General features: G+C 48.0%; 1 protein-coding gene across 1 annotated transcript in view; it reads right to left on the reverse strand.

Moving 5' to 3' along the window:
• mlh1 (mutL homolog 1, colon cancer, nonpolyposis type 2 (E. coli)) overlaps nucleotides 1–19,942 on the reverse strand; it is a 95,588-nt gene that overhangs the window by 64,545 nt on the left and 11,101 nt on the right. Inside the window, exons 3-7 of the mRNA XM_038809840.1 lie at nucleotides 18,693–18,791; nucleotides 15,674–15,747; nucleotides 12,421–12,493; nucleotides 6,136–6,227; nucleotides 2,065–2,107 (exon numbers count right to left, since the gene is read on the reverse strand). Of these exons, the coding sequence (XP_038665768.1) occupies nucleotides 2,065–2,107; nucleotides 6,136–6,227; nucleotides 12,421–12,493; nucleotides 15,674–15,747; nucleotides 18,693–18,791 (381 nt within the window). The remainder of the gene's footprint in view (nucleotides 1–2,064; nucleotides 2,108–6,135; nucleotides 6,228–12,420; nucleotides 12,494–15,673; nucleotides 15,748–18,692; nucleotides 18,792–19,942) is intronic.

The following is a 19,942-nucleotide window of genomic DNA, read 5'->3' on the forward strand; positions in this document are numbered from 1 at the left end:
GAGTGCATCAGCACTATAGCTAGGAACTGGGGAGCCCTGCACAGGCTTAACTTTTCGAGGCTGGTGGAACAGATGGAGGAAGAGTTCAGGAGGTGGGACGCGCTTCCGCTTTCGTTGGCAGGCAGGGTCCCGTCAGTTAAAATGACGGTGCTCCCGAGGTTTTTGTTTCTTTTCCAAGCCTCCCCATATTGATTCCGAAGGCTTTTTTCAAAAGGGTGAATAAGAGTATTCTGGGGTTTGTGTGGGCGCGGAAGGCCCCGAGAGTAAGGAGGGTATTCCTGGAGCGAAGAAGGGAGGCAGGTGGTTTGGCGCTGCCCAACCTGTGTGGGTATTACTGGGCTGCGAATGTGGCAATGATTCGCAGGTGGGCGATGGAGGGGGAGGGTGCCGCATTGAAGAGGCTGGAGGTGGCGTCCTGTGTGGGTACGAGTTTGGGGGCATTGGTGACGGCCCCGCTTCCGCTCCCCCCGGCAAGATATTCCACGAGCCCGGTGGTGGTGGCGTCCCTCAAAATGTGAGGGCAGTGGAGGCGGCACAGGGGGGGAAGTGAAGGCCTCAGTGTGGGCCCCGATACGGGGCAATCACCGGTTTGCACCAGGGAGAATGGATGGTGGGTTTTTGAGTTGGCATAGGGCAGGCATCAGGTGGATGGGGGACCTTTTCCGCGATGGGAAGTTTGCAACTTTAGAGGAGTTGGAGGGGAAGTGGGGCCTTCCCCCCATGGAATGCTTTCAGGTATATGCAGATTGGGCGTTTGTTAAGCGGCAGGTGGCGGAGTTCCCGCTGCTGCCGCCTAGGGGGGTACAGGATAGGGTGCTCTCGGGGACGTGGGTCGGTGAGGGGAGGATCTCGGCGATTTATCAGATGATGCAGGAAGAAGAGGAGGCCTTGGTGGAGGAGCTGAAAGCGAAGTGGCAGGAGGAACTAGGGGAGGAGATTGACGACGGGACGTGGGCGGATGCCCTGAGGGTGAACTCTTCTTGCGCACGGCTCAGCTTAATTCAGCTGAAGGTGCTGCATAGGGCGCACATGACTGGGACCAGGATGAGCCGGTTCTTTGTGGGGGGGGGGGGGGGGGGGGGGGGGGGGGGGGGGGGACAGGTGCGGGAGGTGTTCGGGAGGCCCGGCGAACCACACCCACATGTTCTGGGCATGTCCGGCGTTGATGGGGTTTTGGAAGGGGGTGGCGGGGACTTTGTCCAAGGTGGTCGGTTCCAGGGTGGAGCCGGGTTGGGGGCTCGCGATCTTTGGGGTAGCATCGGAGCCGGGAGTGCAGGAAGCGAGAGAGGCCGGTACACTGGCCTTTGCGTCTCTTGTAGCCCAGCGTAGGATTCTCTTACAGTGGAGGGACGCGAAGCCCCCCGAGCCTGGAGGCCTGGATCAATGACATGGCCGGGTTCATCAGGCTGGAAAAGGTTAAGTTTGCCCTGAGGGGGTCGGTACAAGGGTTCTTCCGTCGGTGGCAGCCTTTTCTCGATTTCCTGGCGGAGAGGTAGAGGGCGGTCAGTCTTGCATTGTTATTAATTATTCATTTATTACTTTGTATTGGGGGGGATTTCTGTTTCTGTTTTTGTTTAGTTTTACACCTTGTTTACTTTAACTGTTGGGAGAAAATTTTGTTGTTGAAAAATTTTAATAAAAAACAGTGAGGTGATTTCAAGAACACTGGTCTGTCCCACACACAAAACTGCCAGTGTAGCTCTCACAGCCACGTTAGAAGTAAATACTCACAAAAAAGCAACAACAAAATTACAACCTGTTTACAAGATGTTGTGATCTTTACACCTCTATGGGAATAATAATTTGCATGGAAATCTACCAGGGTGGTTTTGCAAGGTGAGAACACAGATAATTAATCAAGGAATTTACCAGGACAGAGTCACAACGTGCAAAGATTTCTAAAATTTCGACAAGCAGACTGGTTTGGCACCTGGAGCAGGAATCCATAAAATCTACCCCAATATTTCCACCGGGATTTTTCTTTAGACACAAGAACTATCCAAGACTGACAAAAGAAAAGTTTCAGGAGAAAGAAAAGGTTTAGTCAAACCAATCAGAACTCACCTTCTTCACCGCAAAGCTCACTCCCGAATTGTGAATTGCATACCTGGAAGGCAAGATTGTGGAAATAGTGACCAAATAGAACCATGTGCTTTGGCAATCAGAAAATGCTGGAACGGGTAAGTTACCTGGGAGTCCTGTTAGTTAAGATAATCATCTCCCACTATGTGATGCAAGTATAGGGAGCTCCTCTACCAAGCACAGATTGTGCAAGCAGTATTCATCTCCCAATCCAGAAGTATATCAACAAATATAATTGTTAGAATAAGTGCAGTAGTTGGACGGCTGCAACCTTGATTTATTTTCATGGTACAACATGGTAGGCGAGTGGTTTGCACTGCTGCCTCACGGGCTGAGATCCCAGGTTTGATCCCGGCCCTAGGTCACTGTCCGCGTGGTGTTTGCACATTCTCCCAGTGTTTGCTTGTGTTTCGTTCGCCCCCGCAACCCAAATGATGTGCAGGATAGGTGGATAGGCCACGCTAAATTGCCTCTTAATTGGAATGGAGTACTTTAAATTTATATATTTTTTTTAAATGGTAGGTGAGCGTGGTTTTAGTTGGCCCCACATTCTAACTGACAGGCATGGCTCCCTGTGGGGTGGAGAACGCTCCAAGTGAGGCTGTCAGCATGGAAACTTGACCCAAAAAGGTAGGATCGCAAAGAAAGTGGCGGTGTCCAGAGGCAATAAACTTAGGGTGGCAAATAAGTCCACAAGCAATGATGGGCATTTACCATCTCCTCAAAGCTGTCCTCTCCTCCCTTGAGCCACTCTGGGAAAACCTGGAGGGATGGTGGAGTAGTGGTAATATCACTGAGCTAGACATTCTGAGGCCCAGGCTAATGTTCTTTAGATACATGTTCAAATCCGTCCACTAGTACAACTTAAATTCAATTAATCAATAAATATGGAATTGAAAGTCTCAACAATGGTAAGCATGCAACTATTGTTGTAAAAACGAATCTGGGTCGCCAATGACTTCAGGGAAAGAAATTTGCCATCCTTGCCTTGTCCGGCCAACATGTGACTCCCAGACCCACAGCAATGTGGTTGACTCTTAACTTCCTTTTGAAATGGCCGAGTATTCCATTCAATGGTACCAAACCCACTACTGAAAAGTCAAACCACAGTAGTTCCAGACAACAGCTAAACACTTCCTCAAGGGCAATTAAGGATAGGCACCAAATGCTGGCCAAGACTACAGCTTCCACATCTCATGAAAGAATTAAAAATAAACCTTCTAGTGATGTTTTTAAACATGCAAGGCAGGTTTAAACTAAGGTTTCCAGCTGGATTATAATACTTAAAAAGGACAATATGTCCCCTGGGATGGGTTGGTTCCCTGACTTTTGTTCCATCTCTGTTAAACTTGGAAGTGACAGACTGGGGTTGGGTAAAACTTTTACAATTTTTATGTGATTTCAACTCATCAGTATCTGAAGGTTGAAATTACTCAAGAGTTTCATGTAAATGTAAGCAATTTTTAACAAAAAAAGTCGCAGTGCAGGTATATTGTCAGTTAAATAATCAAGTTTAACATCTTTTCCCTTCTTTACCCTTTAGAACCCTGGACTACACCCCAGAGTTCTAAAAGTGATAGCTGAGGAGATTGTGAAGGTATTGGTGGTGATCTTTCAGGAATCAGTGGAGGCAAGGAGGGTCCCAGAGGACTGGAAAGTGGCTAATGCAACACTGCTGTTTAAGAACGGAGGGAGGCAGAAGACGGAAAATTATAGGTTGGTTAGCCTGGCTTCGGTCATTGGTGAGATTTAACAGTCCATTATTGAAGATGAAATTATGGAGTACTTGGAAGTGCATGATAAAATAGAACCGAGTCAGCATGACTTCGCCAAGTTTTCTTTTTATAATTTAGAGTGCCCAATTCATTTTTTACAATTAAGGGGCAATTTAGCGTGGCCAATCCACCTACCCTACACATCTTTGGGCTGTGGGGGCGAAACCACGCAAACACGGGGAGAATGTGCAAACTCCACACAGACAGTGATCCAGAGCTGGGATCGAACCTGTGGCCTCGGCGCCGTGAGACAGCTGTGCCAACCACTGCGCCACCGTGCTACTCACGGCTTTGTCAAGTTCAGGCCATGTCTGACAAATTTGTTTGAGTTCTTTGAGGAACTAACAAGGGCGTTAGGCAAAGGAGAGCCAGTGGATGTGATTTATTTAGATTTACAGAAGGCCTTTGACAAGGTGCCGTATGGGAGACTGTTAAATGAGTTAAGAGTCCATGGTGTTAAGGGTAAGATCCTGGCATGGATAGAGGATTGGCAGACTGGCAGAAGGCAGAGAGTGGGGATAAAGGGGTCTTTTTAGAATAGTAACGTTTAAGGGGCATCTTGACAAATACATGAATAGGATGGGAATAGAGAAGGGCAGCACGGTGGCGCAGTGGGTTAGCCCTGCTGCCTCACTGAGCCGAGGTCCCAGGTTCAATCCCGGCTCTGGGTCACTGTCTGAGTGGAATTTTCACATTCTCCCCGTGTTTGTGTAGGTTTCGCCCCCACAACCCAAAGATGTGCAGGCTAGGTGGATTGGCCACACTAAATTGCCCCTTAATTGGAAAAAATTAAATGGGTACTCTAAATTTATTTATTTTTTTTTTTAAAAGGATGGGAATAGAGGGATTATGGACCCCGGAAGTGTAGAAGATTTTAGTTTAGATGGGCAGCATGGTCGGCGCAGGCTTGGAGGGCCGAAGGGCCTATTCCTGTGCTGTACTTTTCTTTGTTCTTGTTCTTTTTCAGGATGGCAGCCGTGACTAGTGGTGTGCCTCAGAGGTGTGTGCTGGGACTACAACTTTTCACAGTATATGTTCATTGCCTAGAAGAAGGAACTGAAGGTACTATTGCTAAGTTTTCAGATAACACAAAGATCTGTAGAGGGAAAGGTAGTATTGAGGAACCAGGCGGGCTGCAGAAGGACTTGGACAGCTAGGAGAGTCGTGGCAGATGGAATACAATGTGGAAAAGTGTGAGGTTATGCACTTTGGAAGGAGAAATGGAGGCACACTAATTTTCTAAATTGGGAAATGATTAGGAAATCAGAAGCACAAAGGGGCTTGGGAGTCCTTATTTATGATTCTCTCAAGATTAACGTGCAGGTTCAGTCAGCAGTTAGGAAGACAAATGCAATGTTAGCATTCATGTTGAGAGGGATAGAATACAAGAGCAGGGATGTACTTCTGAGGCTAAATAAGGCTCTGGTCAGACCCCATTTGGCATATTGTGAGCAAGTTTGGGCCCCGTATCTAAGGAAGGATGTGCTGGCCTTGGAAAGAGTCCAGAGGAGGTTCATAAGAATGAAGGGCTTGTCATATGAAGAACGGTCGAGGACTCTGGGTCCGTACTTGTTGGAGTTTAGAAAGATGAGTGGGGATCTTATTGAAACTCATAGGATACTGCGAGGCCTGGATAGAGTGGACGTGGATAGGATGTTTGCACTTGTAGGAAAACCTAAAGCAGAGGACACAATCTCAGACTAAAGTGACAATCGTTTAAAACAGAGACGAAGAAGGATTTCTTCAGTCAGAGGGTGGTGAATCTGTGGAATTCTTTGCCGCTGAAGGCTGTGGAGGCCAAGTCACTGAGTGTCTTTAAAACAAAGATAGACAGGTTCTTGATTAATAAGTGGATCAGGGATCATGGGGAGAAGGCTGGAGAATGGGGATGAAAAAAGTAGCAGCCTTGATTAAATGGCAGAGCAGACTCGATGGGCCAAGTGGCCTAATTTTGCTCCTATGTCTTATGGTCTTAAGCAGGCACTCCAGTACTCCCATTCAACCTCCATTTACTTAGCACATTTAGTCAGTTTATAGATACAAGTATTATTTTAACGTTTCAAAAGTTCAAATGTTTCAAAGGTTCAACTGCAGATGAAGACCATTCAGTCAGTTTAGTCTCCATCAATGTTTTGCTCTCATACTCAAGTCTAATCTAATCCCACTCTGTCCCTCCTTCCTTATCCCCTCCAATATTCCTCTTGTTCAAGCAACCAAAGAGTTGCAGATCATAAATGTAGACAACAAGAATAATAGATGTTTTTAAAACTTCATCTACCTGCTCATAACTTCCACGATTCTGGAATACTCGTCACTTGGATTTTTCAAAGCCTTTCTTCGTGTGACAATATTATAGAAAAGATCTTCCACCTGAAAGCAGATGTTAACATCAGAAGCACTGCACTCAAGAAAATTCAGGGCTCAAGCAGAACGAAGGCCACTACAGAGCCACAGCACCTACAAACAACAGTATATGTTTCTTGCTTTGACCAAGACCATCAAGGCATATAAGTCAAAGACAGGTCAAAGGATTTGAAAATTAGTTTAGCTATGATCTAATTATGGACTCAAGGGACTAAACTCTATTCCGGCTCTTATAAATTCCATCCCTCATATAATTTCAAACAGACATTCCCCAATAACGGAGGCTACACTTCAAAACATATTCCATTGATTGTAAAGTGCTTCGGAACATCGTGAAGTTCGTGAAAGCACTATATAAATATAAGCTCTGTAATTGTGTTTAATTATATGTAGGTGGTGGGCATTCATCTGAGTTTACAATAGCCACAACCCAAAATAGGATAAATAGACACAGACTAAAACTGTGATTGTTGGGCTCGGAGGTGAATGCGTACAATTTGATAACTTTGTAACTGTGCAATGTGGTAACTTTGCAACTAAGTATAAAACTGTGTTGGTGGTGTCCATGGACACGGAGAAAGCATTTGATCGGGTGGCATGGCGGTACTTGTTCGAAGTTTTTGGAAGGTTTGGGACAAGATTTGTGGCATGGGTGCGGTTGCACCAAGAGCAAGGGTGAGGACGAATGATATGAGCTCACGAAGCTTTGACTTACACAGGGGTACGAGGCAGGGGTGCCCGCTGTCGCCGCTGCTGTTTGCGCTGGCCATAGGGCCATTGGCGATGGCTCGCAGGGGGTTGGCAGAGTGGCAGGGGATAATGAGGGAATAGAGGGAGCATCGGTTGTTGCTCTATGCCGATGACCTCTTGCTGTATGTTTAGGATTGGTTGGAGAGTATGGGAAGGATTAAGTTGGGGAGGTTTGGAGGGTTCTCAGGATACAAACTGAATGTAAGGAAAAGCGAGATATTCCCGGTGAATGAGCTGGCACAGCGGGCTAATTTAGCGGGTGCCATTTACGGTAGCGAGGGATAGGTTTAGGTACTTGGGGATTCAGGTAGCGAGGAAACGGACGGGGCACCATAAGTGGGGCTCCATAAGTGGAACTTAACAAATCTGGTGGAGGAGGCCAGGGAGGATCTTAAGAGGTGGGATACACTGCACTTAACATTGGCGGGGAAAGTCCAAGTGGTGAAAATGAATATTCTTCCGTGGTTCTTGTTTATCTTTCAGGCTCTCCCGATCTTTATGCCAAAGGCCTTTTATCGGAAAGTGGACACACTCATCTCTGACTTTGTATGGGAGGGGAAGGTGCCGAGGGTGGGGAGGACCCTGCTACAGAGGCAGAGGCAGCAGGGGAGGTTGGCGTTGCCGAACTTGCTTCACTATTATTGGGCGGCAATCGGACAAGGTGTGGCTCTGGTGGGAAGGAGAAGGGTTAGACTGGGTTAGGATGGAGGAGGAATCTTGTAAGGGGTCTAGTTTGAGGGCTATGGTGACAGCAGCATTGCCAATGGCTCAGAGTAGGTATTCAGGGAGCCCAGTGGTGCAGTCCACGGTGAAGATATTGAATCAGCTGAGGAGACATTTTAGGGTGGAAGGGGTGTCGGTGCTAATGCCGCTGTGAGAATCATGGGTTTAAGCCAGGGGAGATAGATAGTGTATACAGGAGTTGGAGGGAAGCGGGGCTGGTCAAGGTGAGGGATTGTATTTGGAGGAAGGGTTCGCCAGTCTGGAGGAGCTGAGGGAGAGGGTAGAGCTGCCGAGGGGCAGTGAGTTCAGATATCTACAGGTTAGGGACTTGGCACGAAAGGTCTGGAAGGGGTTCCCTAGATAGTCGGGATAAGGCCTGAATCAGTACTTGGGACAACGATGCAGTGGCCATCACGGAAACCTGGATAGAAGAGGGGCAGAAATGGTTGTTGGAGGTTCCTGGTTATAGATGTTTCGACAAGATTAGGGAGGGTGGCAAAAGAGGTGGGGGGGGGGGGGGGGTTGTATTGTTAATTAGAGATAGTATAACAGCTGCAGAAAGGCAGTTCGAGGAGGATCTGCCTACTGAGGTAGTATGGGTTGAAGTCAGAAATAGGAAAGGAGCAGTCACCTTGTTGGGAGTTTTCTATAGGCCCCCCAATAGCAGCAGAGATGTGGAGGAACAGATTTTGGAAAGGTGCAGAAGTCACAGGGTAGTAGTCATGGGTAACTTCAACTTCCCAAACATTGAGTGGAAGCTCATTAGATCAATTAGTTTGGATGGGATGGTGTTTGTGCAGTGTGTCCAGGAAGCTTTTCTAACACAGTATGTAGATTGTCCGACCAGAGGGGAGGCCATATTGAATTTGGAACTTGGTAATGAACCAGGGCAAGTGAGAGATTTGTTAGTGGGGGAGCATTTGGAGAAAGTGACCACACTTCTGTGACTTTCACTTTAGTAATGGAGAGGGATAGGTGCGTGCAACAGGGTAAGGTTTACAATTGGGGGAAGGGTAAATACAATGCTGTCAGACAAGAACTGAAGTGCATAAGTTGGGAACATAGGCTGTCAGGGAAGGACACAATTGAAATGTGGAACATGGTGAAGCAACAGATACTACGTGTCCTTGATATGTATGTCCCTGTCAGGCAGGGAAGAGATGGTCAAGTGAGGGAACCATGGTTGACAAGAGAGGTTGAATGTCTTGTTAAGAGGAAGAAGGATACTTATGTGAGGCTGAGGAAACAAGGTTCAGACAGGGTGCTGGAGGGATACAAGATAGCCAGGAGGGAACTGAAGAAAGCAATTAGGAGAGCTAAGAGAGGGCATGAAAAATCTTTGGCGAGTAGGATCAAGGAAACACCAAGGTCTTTTACACATGTGAGAAATAGGAGAATGACTAGAGAGAGGGTAGGCCCGATCAAGGACAGTAGTGGGAGATTGTGTATTGAGTCTGAAGAGATAGGAGAGGTCTTGAACGAGTACTTTTCTTCAGTATTTACGAATGAGAGGGGCCATATTGTTGGAGAGGACAGTGTGAAACAGACTGGTAAGCTCGAGGAGATGGTATTTAGGAAGGAAGGAAGATGTGTTGTGCATTTTGAAAAACATGAGGATAGACAAGTCCCCCGGGCCTGACAGGATATATCCAAGGATTCTATGGGAAGCAAGAGATGAAATTGCAGAGCCGTTGGCAATGATCTTTTCGTCCTCACTGTCAACAGCGGTGGTACCAGGGGATTGGAGAGTGACGAATGTCGTGCCCCTGTTCAAAAAAAGGGAATGGGGAATAACCCAAGGAATTACAGGCCAGTTAGTCTTACTTCGGTGGTAGGCAAAGTAATGGAAAGGGTACTGAGGGATAGGATTTCTGAGCATCTGGAAAGACACTGCTTGATTAGGGATAGTCAGCACGGATGTGTGAGGGGTTGGTCTTGCCTCAAGTCTTATTGAAGTCTTTGAGGAGTTGACCAAGCATGTGGATGAAGGTAAGGCAGTGGATGTAATGTATATGGATTTTAGTAAGGCATTTGATAAAGTTCCCCATGGTCAACTTCTGCAGAAAGTAAGGAGGCATGGGATAGTGGGAAATTTGGCAGTTGGATAACAAACTGGCTAACTGATAGAAGTGAGAGTGGTGGTGGATTGCAAATATTCAGCCTGGAGCCCAGTTACCAGTGGCGTACTACAGGAATCAGTTCTGGGTCCTCTGCTGTTTGTAATTTTCATTAATGACTTGGATGAGGGAGTTCCTCGTCCCCCGCTACAGACACAAATACTCCGACCTCCTCCCATTCGTAACCACACTCGGCACCGGGGCTTCATACAGCAGCCTCACCCACCTAATAAATCCCTCTCCAAACCTGAACCTTTTCAACACCTCCCAAAGGTAACACCACTCCACCCTATCAAAGGCCTTCTCCGCGTCCATCGCCGCCACTATCTCCGCCTCTCCATCCACTGCCGGCATCATTATGACATTCAGAAGCCTCCGTACATTAACATTCAACTGCCTCCCCTTCACAAAACCCGTTTGATCCTCTTGTATGACCCGCGGCACAACGTCCTCCACCCTCCTGGCCAATATCTTTGCTAGCAGTTTCGCGTCAACATTCAGGAGCGAAATCGGTCTATATGACCCACACTGAAGGGGATCCTTATCCCGCTTCAGAATCAGTGAGATCAGCGCCCTAGACATCGTCGGGGGCAAAGCGCCCCCCTCCCTTGCCTCATTAAAGGTCCTCACCAGCAGCGGGCCCAGCAGGTCTGAAAACTTCTTATAGAATTCAACCGGGAACCCATCGGGCCCCAGTGCCTTCCCTGTCTGCATGCTTCCCATCGTGTTAACCAGCTCCTCCAACCCAACTGGTGCCCCCAACCCCCCCCACCTGCTCCTCCTCTACTCTCAGAAACCTTAGCTTGCCCAGAAAGCGATCCATCCCTCCCTCCTCCACTGGGGGCACTGACCGGTATAGTTCCTCATAAAAGGTCCTAAACACCCCATTGATGCCCCTCACACCAGACTCCCTCCTCCATCCCCAACTCCCCCCATCTCCCTAGCCGCCTCCTGCTTCCGGAGCTGGTGCGCCAGCATCCGACTCGCCTTTTCTCCATATTCGTATACCGCCCCCTGCGCCCTCCTCCACTGCGCCTCCGCCTTCCTGGTGGTCAATATATCGAACTCCGCTTGGAGGCTACGACGCTTCCTCAGCAGCTCTTCCTCCGGGACCTCCGCGTACCTCCTGTTCCACCCTCACCATCTCTTCCACCAGCCTCTCCCTCTCTCTCTTCTCCCCCCTCTCCCTATGTGCCCTGATGGAGATCAGCTCCCCACTAACCACCGCCTTCAGCGCCTCCCAGACCACCCCCACCTGCACCTCCCTGTTATCGTTAATTTCTAGATACCCTTCTATACACCTCCGGACCCGCCCACACACGCCCTCGTCCGACAGCAGCCCCACCTCTAACCGCCACATCGGCCGTTGGTCCCTCCCCTCCCCCAACTCAAGGTCCACCCAATGCGGAGCGTGGTCTGAAATGGCTATCGCCGAGTATTCCGCACCTTCCACCCTCAAAATCAACGCCCTACTCAAAACAAAAAAGTCAATCCGGGAGTAAGCCTTGTGGACACGAGAGAAGAACGAGAATTCCCTAACCCCGGCCTCATGAATCTCCAAGGATCCACCCCTCCCATCTGGTCCATGAACCCCCTCAGCACTTTGGCCGCCGCCGGCCTCCTACCCGTCCTGGACCTAGAGCAGTCGAGTGCTGGGTCCAGCACTGTGTTAAAATCCCCTCTCATTATTGAACCCCCTGTCTCAACTTGAGACTTATCGAAACTTATAGCCAAGTTCCGCACACGTGAGTACGGCCTCAACCGGGACCTGGGATTCATGTCGCATTACATTCATCCCCCACCATCTGGCCTGGGCTTGTAAAATCCTACCAACTGTCCTGTCTTGAGACAATTCACACCTCTTTAACCTGGGGTTACCCCTATCTCTGGATTGTAAAGATTCAATTACCTGCAAATGCTCGCATTCTAAGCATTGTCTGGCATCTTTGAATTTGTCTATATATATGGTTCTGGAACAAACCTCTTCATTCACCTGAGGAAGGAGTAGTGCTCCGAAAACTAGTGTTTGAAACAAACATGTTGGACTTTAACCTGGTGTTGTAAGACTTCTTGTGGAATAGCAGAACTTTATTTTGTTTATAAAGGTTCTATACACAAGTGATATAATGTGGTGCCAAATACATTCTCCTGGGTGAAAACAATCAGTCCATTTTGCACTCCATCCAACTTCCTTTGCTAATGGAATAATAGATGCCCTAGTTACAATTAAATAGATTTTAAAAAGAACTAAACAACAGCAATCCAACTCAGCATGATATTAGAAGAGTTGATGTATATGGATGGTGTGGTTGACTCTGTTAATGGCTGCAGAGACAAGCTGGAAGGATATAATTTGTGACTGATTAGGCCTAATTCCGTGCTGTGACAGACAATAAAACTTCCCTGGGGGATTAAAATGAACCGTTGAGAGAAAAAAAGACATGGATTTGAGAGGTAAGCACAAGACTTTGGAAAGGAAAGGGAGGCTGTAAATAGGGCAGCAAGTGGTTTTAAAGTTCCAGGGAGGAACCACATTGCTTATCTGCTAGTTTTAACATTTAATCAAGAAGAATATAAAATTGGAATTAACATATTGAAGAGGCACTTACTGTGATCTGTGTACCTTGGTTTCCAGCACATGGTTTTGGAGGACCCTTTAATCTCCCATCGCAGTAGCTAGCTCTGAAGTACAAAAATAATGCCAGGATTGTGTTTTTAAAATGCACTTGATAGGAGTTCCTGAGAGTGGAGGAGGAGCAGGTGGAGGGTCTGGGGGTGCCAGTTGAGCTGGAGGAGCTGGTTAATGCGATGAGGAGCATGCAGTCAGGGAACGCACCGGGACCCGAAGGGTTCCTGGTTGAATTTTATAAGAAGTTTTCAGACCTGCTGGGCACGCTGCTAGTGAGGACCTCAAATGAGGCAAGGGAGGGGGGGGGCTTTGCCCCGACGATGTCCAGGGCGTTAATCTCATTGATTCTGAAGCGGGATAAGGACCCCTTCAGTGTGGATCACCTAGGCCGATTTCGCTCCTCAATGTGGATGCGAAACTGCTGGCCAACATATTGGCCAGGAGGGTGTCGGACGTGGTGCCGCAGGTTATTCACGAGGATCAAACGGGTTTTGTGAAGGGGAGGCAGTTGAACGCTAATGTGTGGAGGCTTCTCAATGTCATAATGATGCCGGGGTGGACGGGCAGGCGGAGATAGTGGCGTTGATGGATGCGGAGAAGGCCTTTGACAGGGTGGAGTGGAGATACCTTTGGGAGGTTTTGAAGAGGTTCGGGTTTGGTGAGGGATTTATTAGGTGGGTGAGGTTGTTGTATGATGCCCCGGTGGCGAGTGTGGTGACGAATGGGAGGAGGTCAGAGAACATTCGGCTGTACCAGGGGACGAGGCAGGGGTGCCCCCTGTCTCCTCTGCTGTTTGCATTGGCGATCGAACCCCTGGCATTGGCGCTGAGGGAATCGAGGAACTGGAGGGGGATAGTGCCCAGGGGGCCGGGGGGGGGGGGGGGGGGGGGGGGGGGGGACAGTGAGCTGTGCGTGGTGCATTCGGGGGACCAGGAGGGAGAGATAGGGGAGCTTCCGCTGAAAAGGGCAGAGAGGTGCTTCAGATACCTGAGGGTCCAGATAGCCAGGAGCTGGGGGGCCCTGCATAGGCTCAACTTTACGAAGCTGGTGGAGCAGGGGTTTAGGAGGTGCGATGTGTTGCCACTCTCCCTAGCGGGCAGGGTCCAGTCGGTCAAAATGACGGTGCTCCAGAGGTTTCTGTTCCTGTTCCAGTGTCCACCCATCATGATCCCGAAGGCTTTTTTCAGGAGGGTCAGTAGGAGTATTACGGGGTTTGTGTGGGTGCAGAAGACCCCGAGGGTGAGGAGGGTATTCCTGGAGCGGGGTAGGGAAGTGGGCGGGTTGGCGCTGCCCAACCTGTGTGGATACTACTGGGCTGCGAACGTGGCATTGATTCGTAGGTGGGTGATGGAGGTGGGGGGGGGGGGGGGGGCATAGAAGAGGTTGAAGGCAGCGTCCTGTGAGGGCACGAGCTTAGAGGCGCTGGTGACAGTGCCGTTGCCGCTTCCCCCAGCAAGGTATTCTACGAGTCCGGTAGTAGTGGCTACCCTAAAAATCTGGGGGCAGTGGAGGCGGCATACGGGGGAGGTGAAGGCTTCAGTTTGGTCCCCGATACGGGGAAACCACCGGTTTGTACCAGGGAGGATGGACGGAGGGTTTTTGAGCTGGCACAGGGCAGGCATCAGGCGGATGGGGGACCTCTTTCTCGATGGGAAGTTTGCGACCTTAGAGGAGTTGGAGGGGAGGTGGGGTCTCCCCCCGGGGAATACCTTCAGGTATTTGCAGATTAGGGCGTTTGTTAGGCGGCAGGTGGCGGAGTTTCCACTGTTGCCGCCAAAGGGGGTTCAGGACAGGGTGCTCTCGGGTACATGGGTCGGTGAAGGGAGGGTCTCGGCAATCTACCAAGTGATGCAGGAGGTGTAGGAGGCCTTGGTGGAAGAGCTGAAAGAGAATTGGGAGGAGGAGCTGGGAGAGGAGATCGATGAGGGGACGTGGGCGGATGCTTTTGGGAGGGTGAATTCCTCCTCCTCCTGCGCGCGGCTTAGTTTAATCCAACTAAAGGTGCTGCATAGGGCGCATATGACTGGGACAAGGCTGAGCCGGCTCTTTGGGGGAGAGGACAGATGTGGCAGGTGTTCGGGGAGCCCAGCAAACCACACACCCACATGTTCTGGGCGTGTCCTGCGTTGGAGGGCTTTTGGGGGGGGGGGGGGGGGTGTTGCGGGGACCTTGTCAAGGGTGGTTGGCTCCAGGGTGGAGCCGGGCTGGGGGCTCGTAATTTTCGGGGTAGCATCGGAGCAGGGAGTGCAGGAGGCGAAAGAGGCCGGTATTCTGGCCTTTGCATCCCTGGTAGCCCGACGCAGTCTTCTTTTACAGTAGAAGGATGCGAAGCCCCCAAGCGCGGAATCCTGGATCAACGACATGGCTGGGTTCATCAAACTGGAGAGGGTCAAGTTTGCCCTAAGGGGGTCGGTGCAAGGGTTCTTCCGGCGATGGCAGCCGTTTCTAGACTTCCTGGCGGAGCATTAGGGGGTGGTCAACTTCAGCAGCAACCCGGGGGTGGGATGGGTGGGGTGGTTACTTGTTCGCTATGGGGGATGGGTGTGTGGTTTCATGCTCATTATTTTTGTTAATTTATTGCTTTTGTACTTGGGAGGGGGGGGCTACTGTTTTTCTTTGTTTTGTTGGTTATAATTTGTTGAAAATTTGAATAAAAATTATTATTTTTTTTAAATGCACTTGATCAAACCACCCCATCCCTTTTTGCTGTCTCAGGCAAAAGAGCAGTTTTGGAGTGCTGAAGCAGTTTTTATAATTTCTTGCCCCTGGTCCAAAGCTGCACCAGCTCTGGGCAAAGACTGGGGATTTGGGTGTCCACATGCCCCCTAATTATATGTGATGCTATCGTGTAAAGCTCCGAATCTAAAAGGTTAATTCTAAAATACAATTTACTGCATCTTCACTGAGGTAACGAAGGGCACACAACCACAAATAGTTCATTCTAATAACCAAGAGCTAAAAGTGACTGAATTGTACAACTTTAAAGGGAAAGACGATTTAAGTGCAGAAGGCACATAAAGTGATAATGCAATAGAGTTCTCCACTTTTTAAAAAGCATAATGTTCCAGATAAATCCCTGTTGATCAGCTTGCCTGATTGTGTGCCTGAGCACACCATCACCACCTTCATGTGATGTGTCCAGGTCACACTGTCATGAAGATTAAATGCACAATCTTGGTGCCCTGGCATCAGTAAGCTGCATCCCAAAAAAAAAAGGGTGAGAAACCATTTACCTGAATGCACATTTCCCATCAGCAGTTTTGGTTGTTACGGTGACATGCGCAACATGGCTAATGCTGGCAAGAGCCTAGAAAATGAGGAAGTAGAGTATTATAATAAAGGAAATTAATTTTGTGCTTTGTGCCAACAGGACATTTTACTGTAAAATTTTAGTTTGATGGCTAATATATATTAAGCACCGTAGAATTTTTTTCAATAGACTATATGTTCATGATATTCTTCAGTCTGGACACAGCCCACAAATATACAGACAGACAACACTGAAAATAGAGTGGGAATTGTTGATAAAGCAATTTATAAATAGTAAATTTGGGCACAAAGCAGTAACCAAACAAATGAGAATAGGAGGCAAGATTTGGGGACAAGATGTGCAAGATTAACAGAAGCAATTAGTATGGATTATATGGAACTTCAGGCCACGGAGTGAGTGGTCGTACATTTGGTGACCCCCACTCAAGGCAGGTTTTTTCGATCTTTCCCTGCCCAGAGGGCATAGTATTTGAGGGCCCTGGGGAAGGTAATACTCCTCTGATGTAGCTAATGGATGGATCCGTCAACAAGGAGTGGTGCAAGAAGCAAAGAGCAGCAGGGCACCTGTGCGCCACAGGTAAAGATGGCAGAGGATAAGGGGAGTGCACTGCCTACCCAGTGGTCAACGGAATAGTTGGTAGAGTTCCTCAACAATAAGTTCTTGCAGCAGAGGAAAGAGACCCTAGAACTCCTGGCCAGGGTGGTGGAACCGCTGAGATCTGGGATCGAGCAAGTTGAGTAGATGCTGGAGTTCCAGGGCCAAGCGATCCAGAAAGTGGAGGAGGAGGCTGTGGGAGAGCACAAAGAGCAGTTGGCCTCGTTGGTGGCGGAGGTGGGAGTGATGCGGGAGAGCCAGAAGAGGCTGAGGGAGAAGGTGGAGGATCTGGAGAATTGCTCCTGGAGAACAAATATATGGATTGTTGGGATGCCTGAAGATATTGAAGGTGCAGGGGCTGCTGTGTCTGTGGAGAGGATGCTGGAGAGGTTGATGGGGGAGGGTTGCTTTGATTGGCCTCTGGAGCCGGACCGAGCGCACAGAGTGCTGAGGAGTTCGTCGCAGGCGGGTGAGCCGCTGTGGGCGATGGTGATGCGGTTACATCGCTTTCTGGACAAGGAAAATATCCAAGGAGTGTACATGGGAAGGGAGCGAGCTGCAGGTATACCAAGACATTGGATGCGGAGCTGGCGAGGTAGGTACTGGGTTCAATCGGATTAAGGCCACCCATTTTGGGGTGTTTTGGGGTATTGTAGCGGGCCCACCTGTGGGTTCCTTTTCAGAAGTGGGAGCTGTATTTTAACACACCAGAGAAGGCAATGAAGTTTATGAGGGAGAACGGACTGGGAGGAGTGTGAAGGCATTGAACTTTGGAGGAGCTTCGTGTGGTTTTTAAACGTGTTTGAGAGTATTCCGGGCAGGCCTTGGCGGGGGAGCAAGGATGATGAGTGTGCCTTTTGTTATTTGTGCCTTGTATATGCTTACAAGAGTTGGTGGGCGCAGTTGATGGTCGTGGACATCTGGGGTGGACGCGGGCCGGCTCAAAAAGGGAAATGGCTGCTGGGCAGGGGAAGGGGGTGGGGAGGCCTCCGGCCAGCCTGATCCAAGCATTTATATTCAAAATATAAACTAATTTACATGATTCATAGAGACAGACCCAATACGTTAGGTAGACAAATGGGAACGCTACTAAGGATAGAAATAACGTCAAATTAGTGAGTGGGTTGATATATTGTAGAACAGCATCCATAATGTTAAAACTGTGGTCATAACCACAGAGGACAAGGTGGAAGAAGTCATCAGGAAAGAAATGAACGCAGAGCAAAAGGAACAAATTAATAATCATCAACAGCTGAAAATCAAAATGTAGCAGTCATGGCAGATTTCAATATCCCAGAGATAGGGAAACCTCAAAAACAATCTGAAAGCTAATAAGCAGTTGTTTGCCATAAAGTCACTGAATCACAAGGTGGTGACTGGGCAATCTGTGCTAAATAAATCTTTATTTAGTGTGATTTTAAGATTCTGGAATATAATAATCAAACCTTGCTTTGTTATGCTTCCTGGAAAGGATTTGAGTTTTAAATAAACTGTGTAGTTGTCGTTTTTAATATGCTTTTAGACTTAAAAGTATTTAAATTATTTTTTTGAAGTGACTTGTAATTTAAACAAATTAATCAACCCTTGCCCTGTTTTAGATGTCCACAGGAATTTCAACTCGCCAATCCTGGTCCCCAAAGTGGGGCTTTGTCTAATAGAATATTTTCAAAATTGACTACTTTAAAAGGAATTGGGCAAAGATCTGGTTAAAATCAAGTTATTAAGCTTTGTAGAATAAATTTTGGCACTAATGGTTAGATAGTTTATAGAGCACCAAAAGGTGCTTTATATAAAACAGTGCATACATATGCAGCACGGTAGCCTTGTGAATAGCACAATTGCTTCATAGCTCCAGGGTCCCAGGTTCGATTCCGGCTTGGATCGCTGTCTGTGTGGAGTTTCCACATCCTCCCCGTGTGTGCGTGGGTTTCCTCCGGGTGCTCCAATTTCCTCTCACAGTCCAAAGATGTGCAGGTTAGGTGGATTGGCCATGATAAATTGCCCTTAGTGTCCAAAATTGCCCTTAGTGTTGGGTGGGGTTACTGGGTTATGGGGATACGGTGGAGGTGTTGACCTTGGGTAGGGTACTCTTTACAAGAGCCGGTGCAGACTCGATGGGCCGAATGTTCTCCTTCTGCACTGCAAATTCTATGATATGAAGTCTTGGCTTCTTTTGGAGTTTGCTCATGTCTCACGGGTCTCCCTCAAGAGAGCAAAATATATTCATAAGTGGCCGTCAAACTGCAGATTGTCAAGGGTCATAGGGGAATGAAGTTGATAGCCTGGATGACTTTTTCCATCCATTAATTGTTCTTACTGTACATTGTAAGTATAGCAGCTTTCAAATGGATTTTAATCATAGAAAAATGGTCAACTTCCACACATACCTCTCCTCTAAATCCGTAAGTAGCAATACTAGTGAGATCTTCAAACTTCTGTAGTTTGCTTGTAGTAAATCTTTCACAAAGTATTTCCAAATCTTCCTTCTGATTAAGAATAAAAGACAATATTGGCAAGGGGAAAGCCAAATGAAAAACACATTAGGTTAACATCGGAAAAGTTGCTTAGTAAATTATACAGGACAAAATCGCGGCTTCTGATCCAACCTACAAGATGGGGGAGGCAAATATTTAACTGCAACATGGCAGGAACCATCTTTTAAACAGTCCTCAAACTCCCGCCTTAAACCTTTTAGCCTCTCTCTCAAACTTTCAGAATCTTTTATTCTGACCAAACTTTCCATTACTCCTCCTTATCTCTCTGCTCAGAAACAAAGAAAGAAACATGAATTCAATCTGTGAAGTTCCCTTTCTTTGCTTGTTCCTTTGTGCCATAAGACCAAAAGACATAGGAGCAAAATTAGGCCACTCTGCCCACCGAGTCTACTCCGCCATTCAATCATGGCTGATATTTTCTCATCCCCATTCCCCTGCCTTCTTCCCATAACCCCTGATCCCCTTATTAATCAAGAACCTATCTATCTCTGTCTTAAAGACACTCAGTGATTTGGCCTCCACAGCCTTCTGCGGCAAAGAGTTCCACAGATTCACCACCCTCTGGATAAAGAGATTCCTCATCTCTGTTTTAAAGGATCGCCCCTTTAGTCTGAGATTGTGCCCTATGGTTCCAGTTTTTCCTGCTCGTGGAAACATCCCCTCCACATCCACTCTATCCAGGCCTCGCTGTATCCTATAAGTTTCAATAAGATTCCCCCTCATCCTTCTAAACTCCATTGAATACAGACCCAGACCTCAACCGTTCCTCATACGGCAAGCTCTTTATTCCATGGATCATTCTTGTGAACCTCCTCTGGACCCTTTCCAAGGCCGGCACATCCGTCCTTAGATACGGGGCCCAAACCTGCTCACAATACTCCAAATGGGGTCTGACCAGAGCCTTATATAGCCTCAAAAGTATATCCCTGCTCTTGTATTTTAGCCCTCTCGACATGAATGCTAAACTTGCATTTGCCTTCTGAACTGCCGACTGAACCTGCATGTTAACTTAAGAGAATCTTGAACAAGGCACTCCCATATCCCTTTGTGCTTTGATTTCCAAGCATTTCCACATTTAGAAAATAGTCTATGCCTCCATTCCTCCTTCCAAAGTGCATAACCTCACACCTTTCCACATTGTA

The sequence above is a fragment of the Scyliorhinus canicula genome, chromosome 10 (genome assembly GCF_902713615.1).
Source record: "Scyliorhinus canicula chromosome 10, sScyCan1.1, whole genome shotgun sequence".
NCBI lineage: Eukaryota > Metazoa > Chordata > Chondrichthyes > Carcharhiniformes > Scyliorhinidae > Scyliorhinus > Scyliorhinus canicula.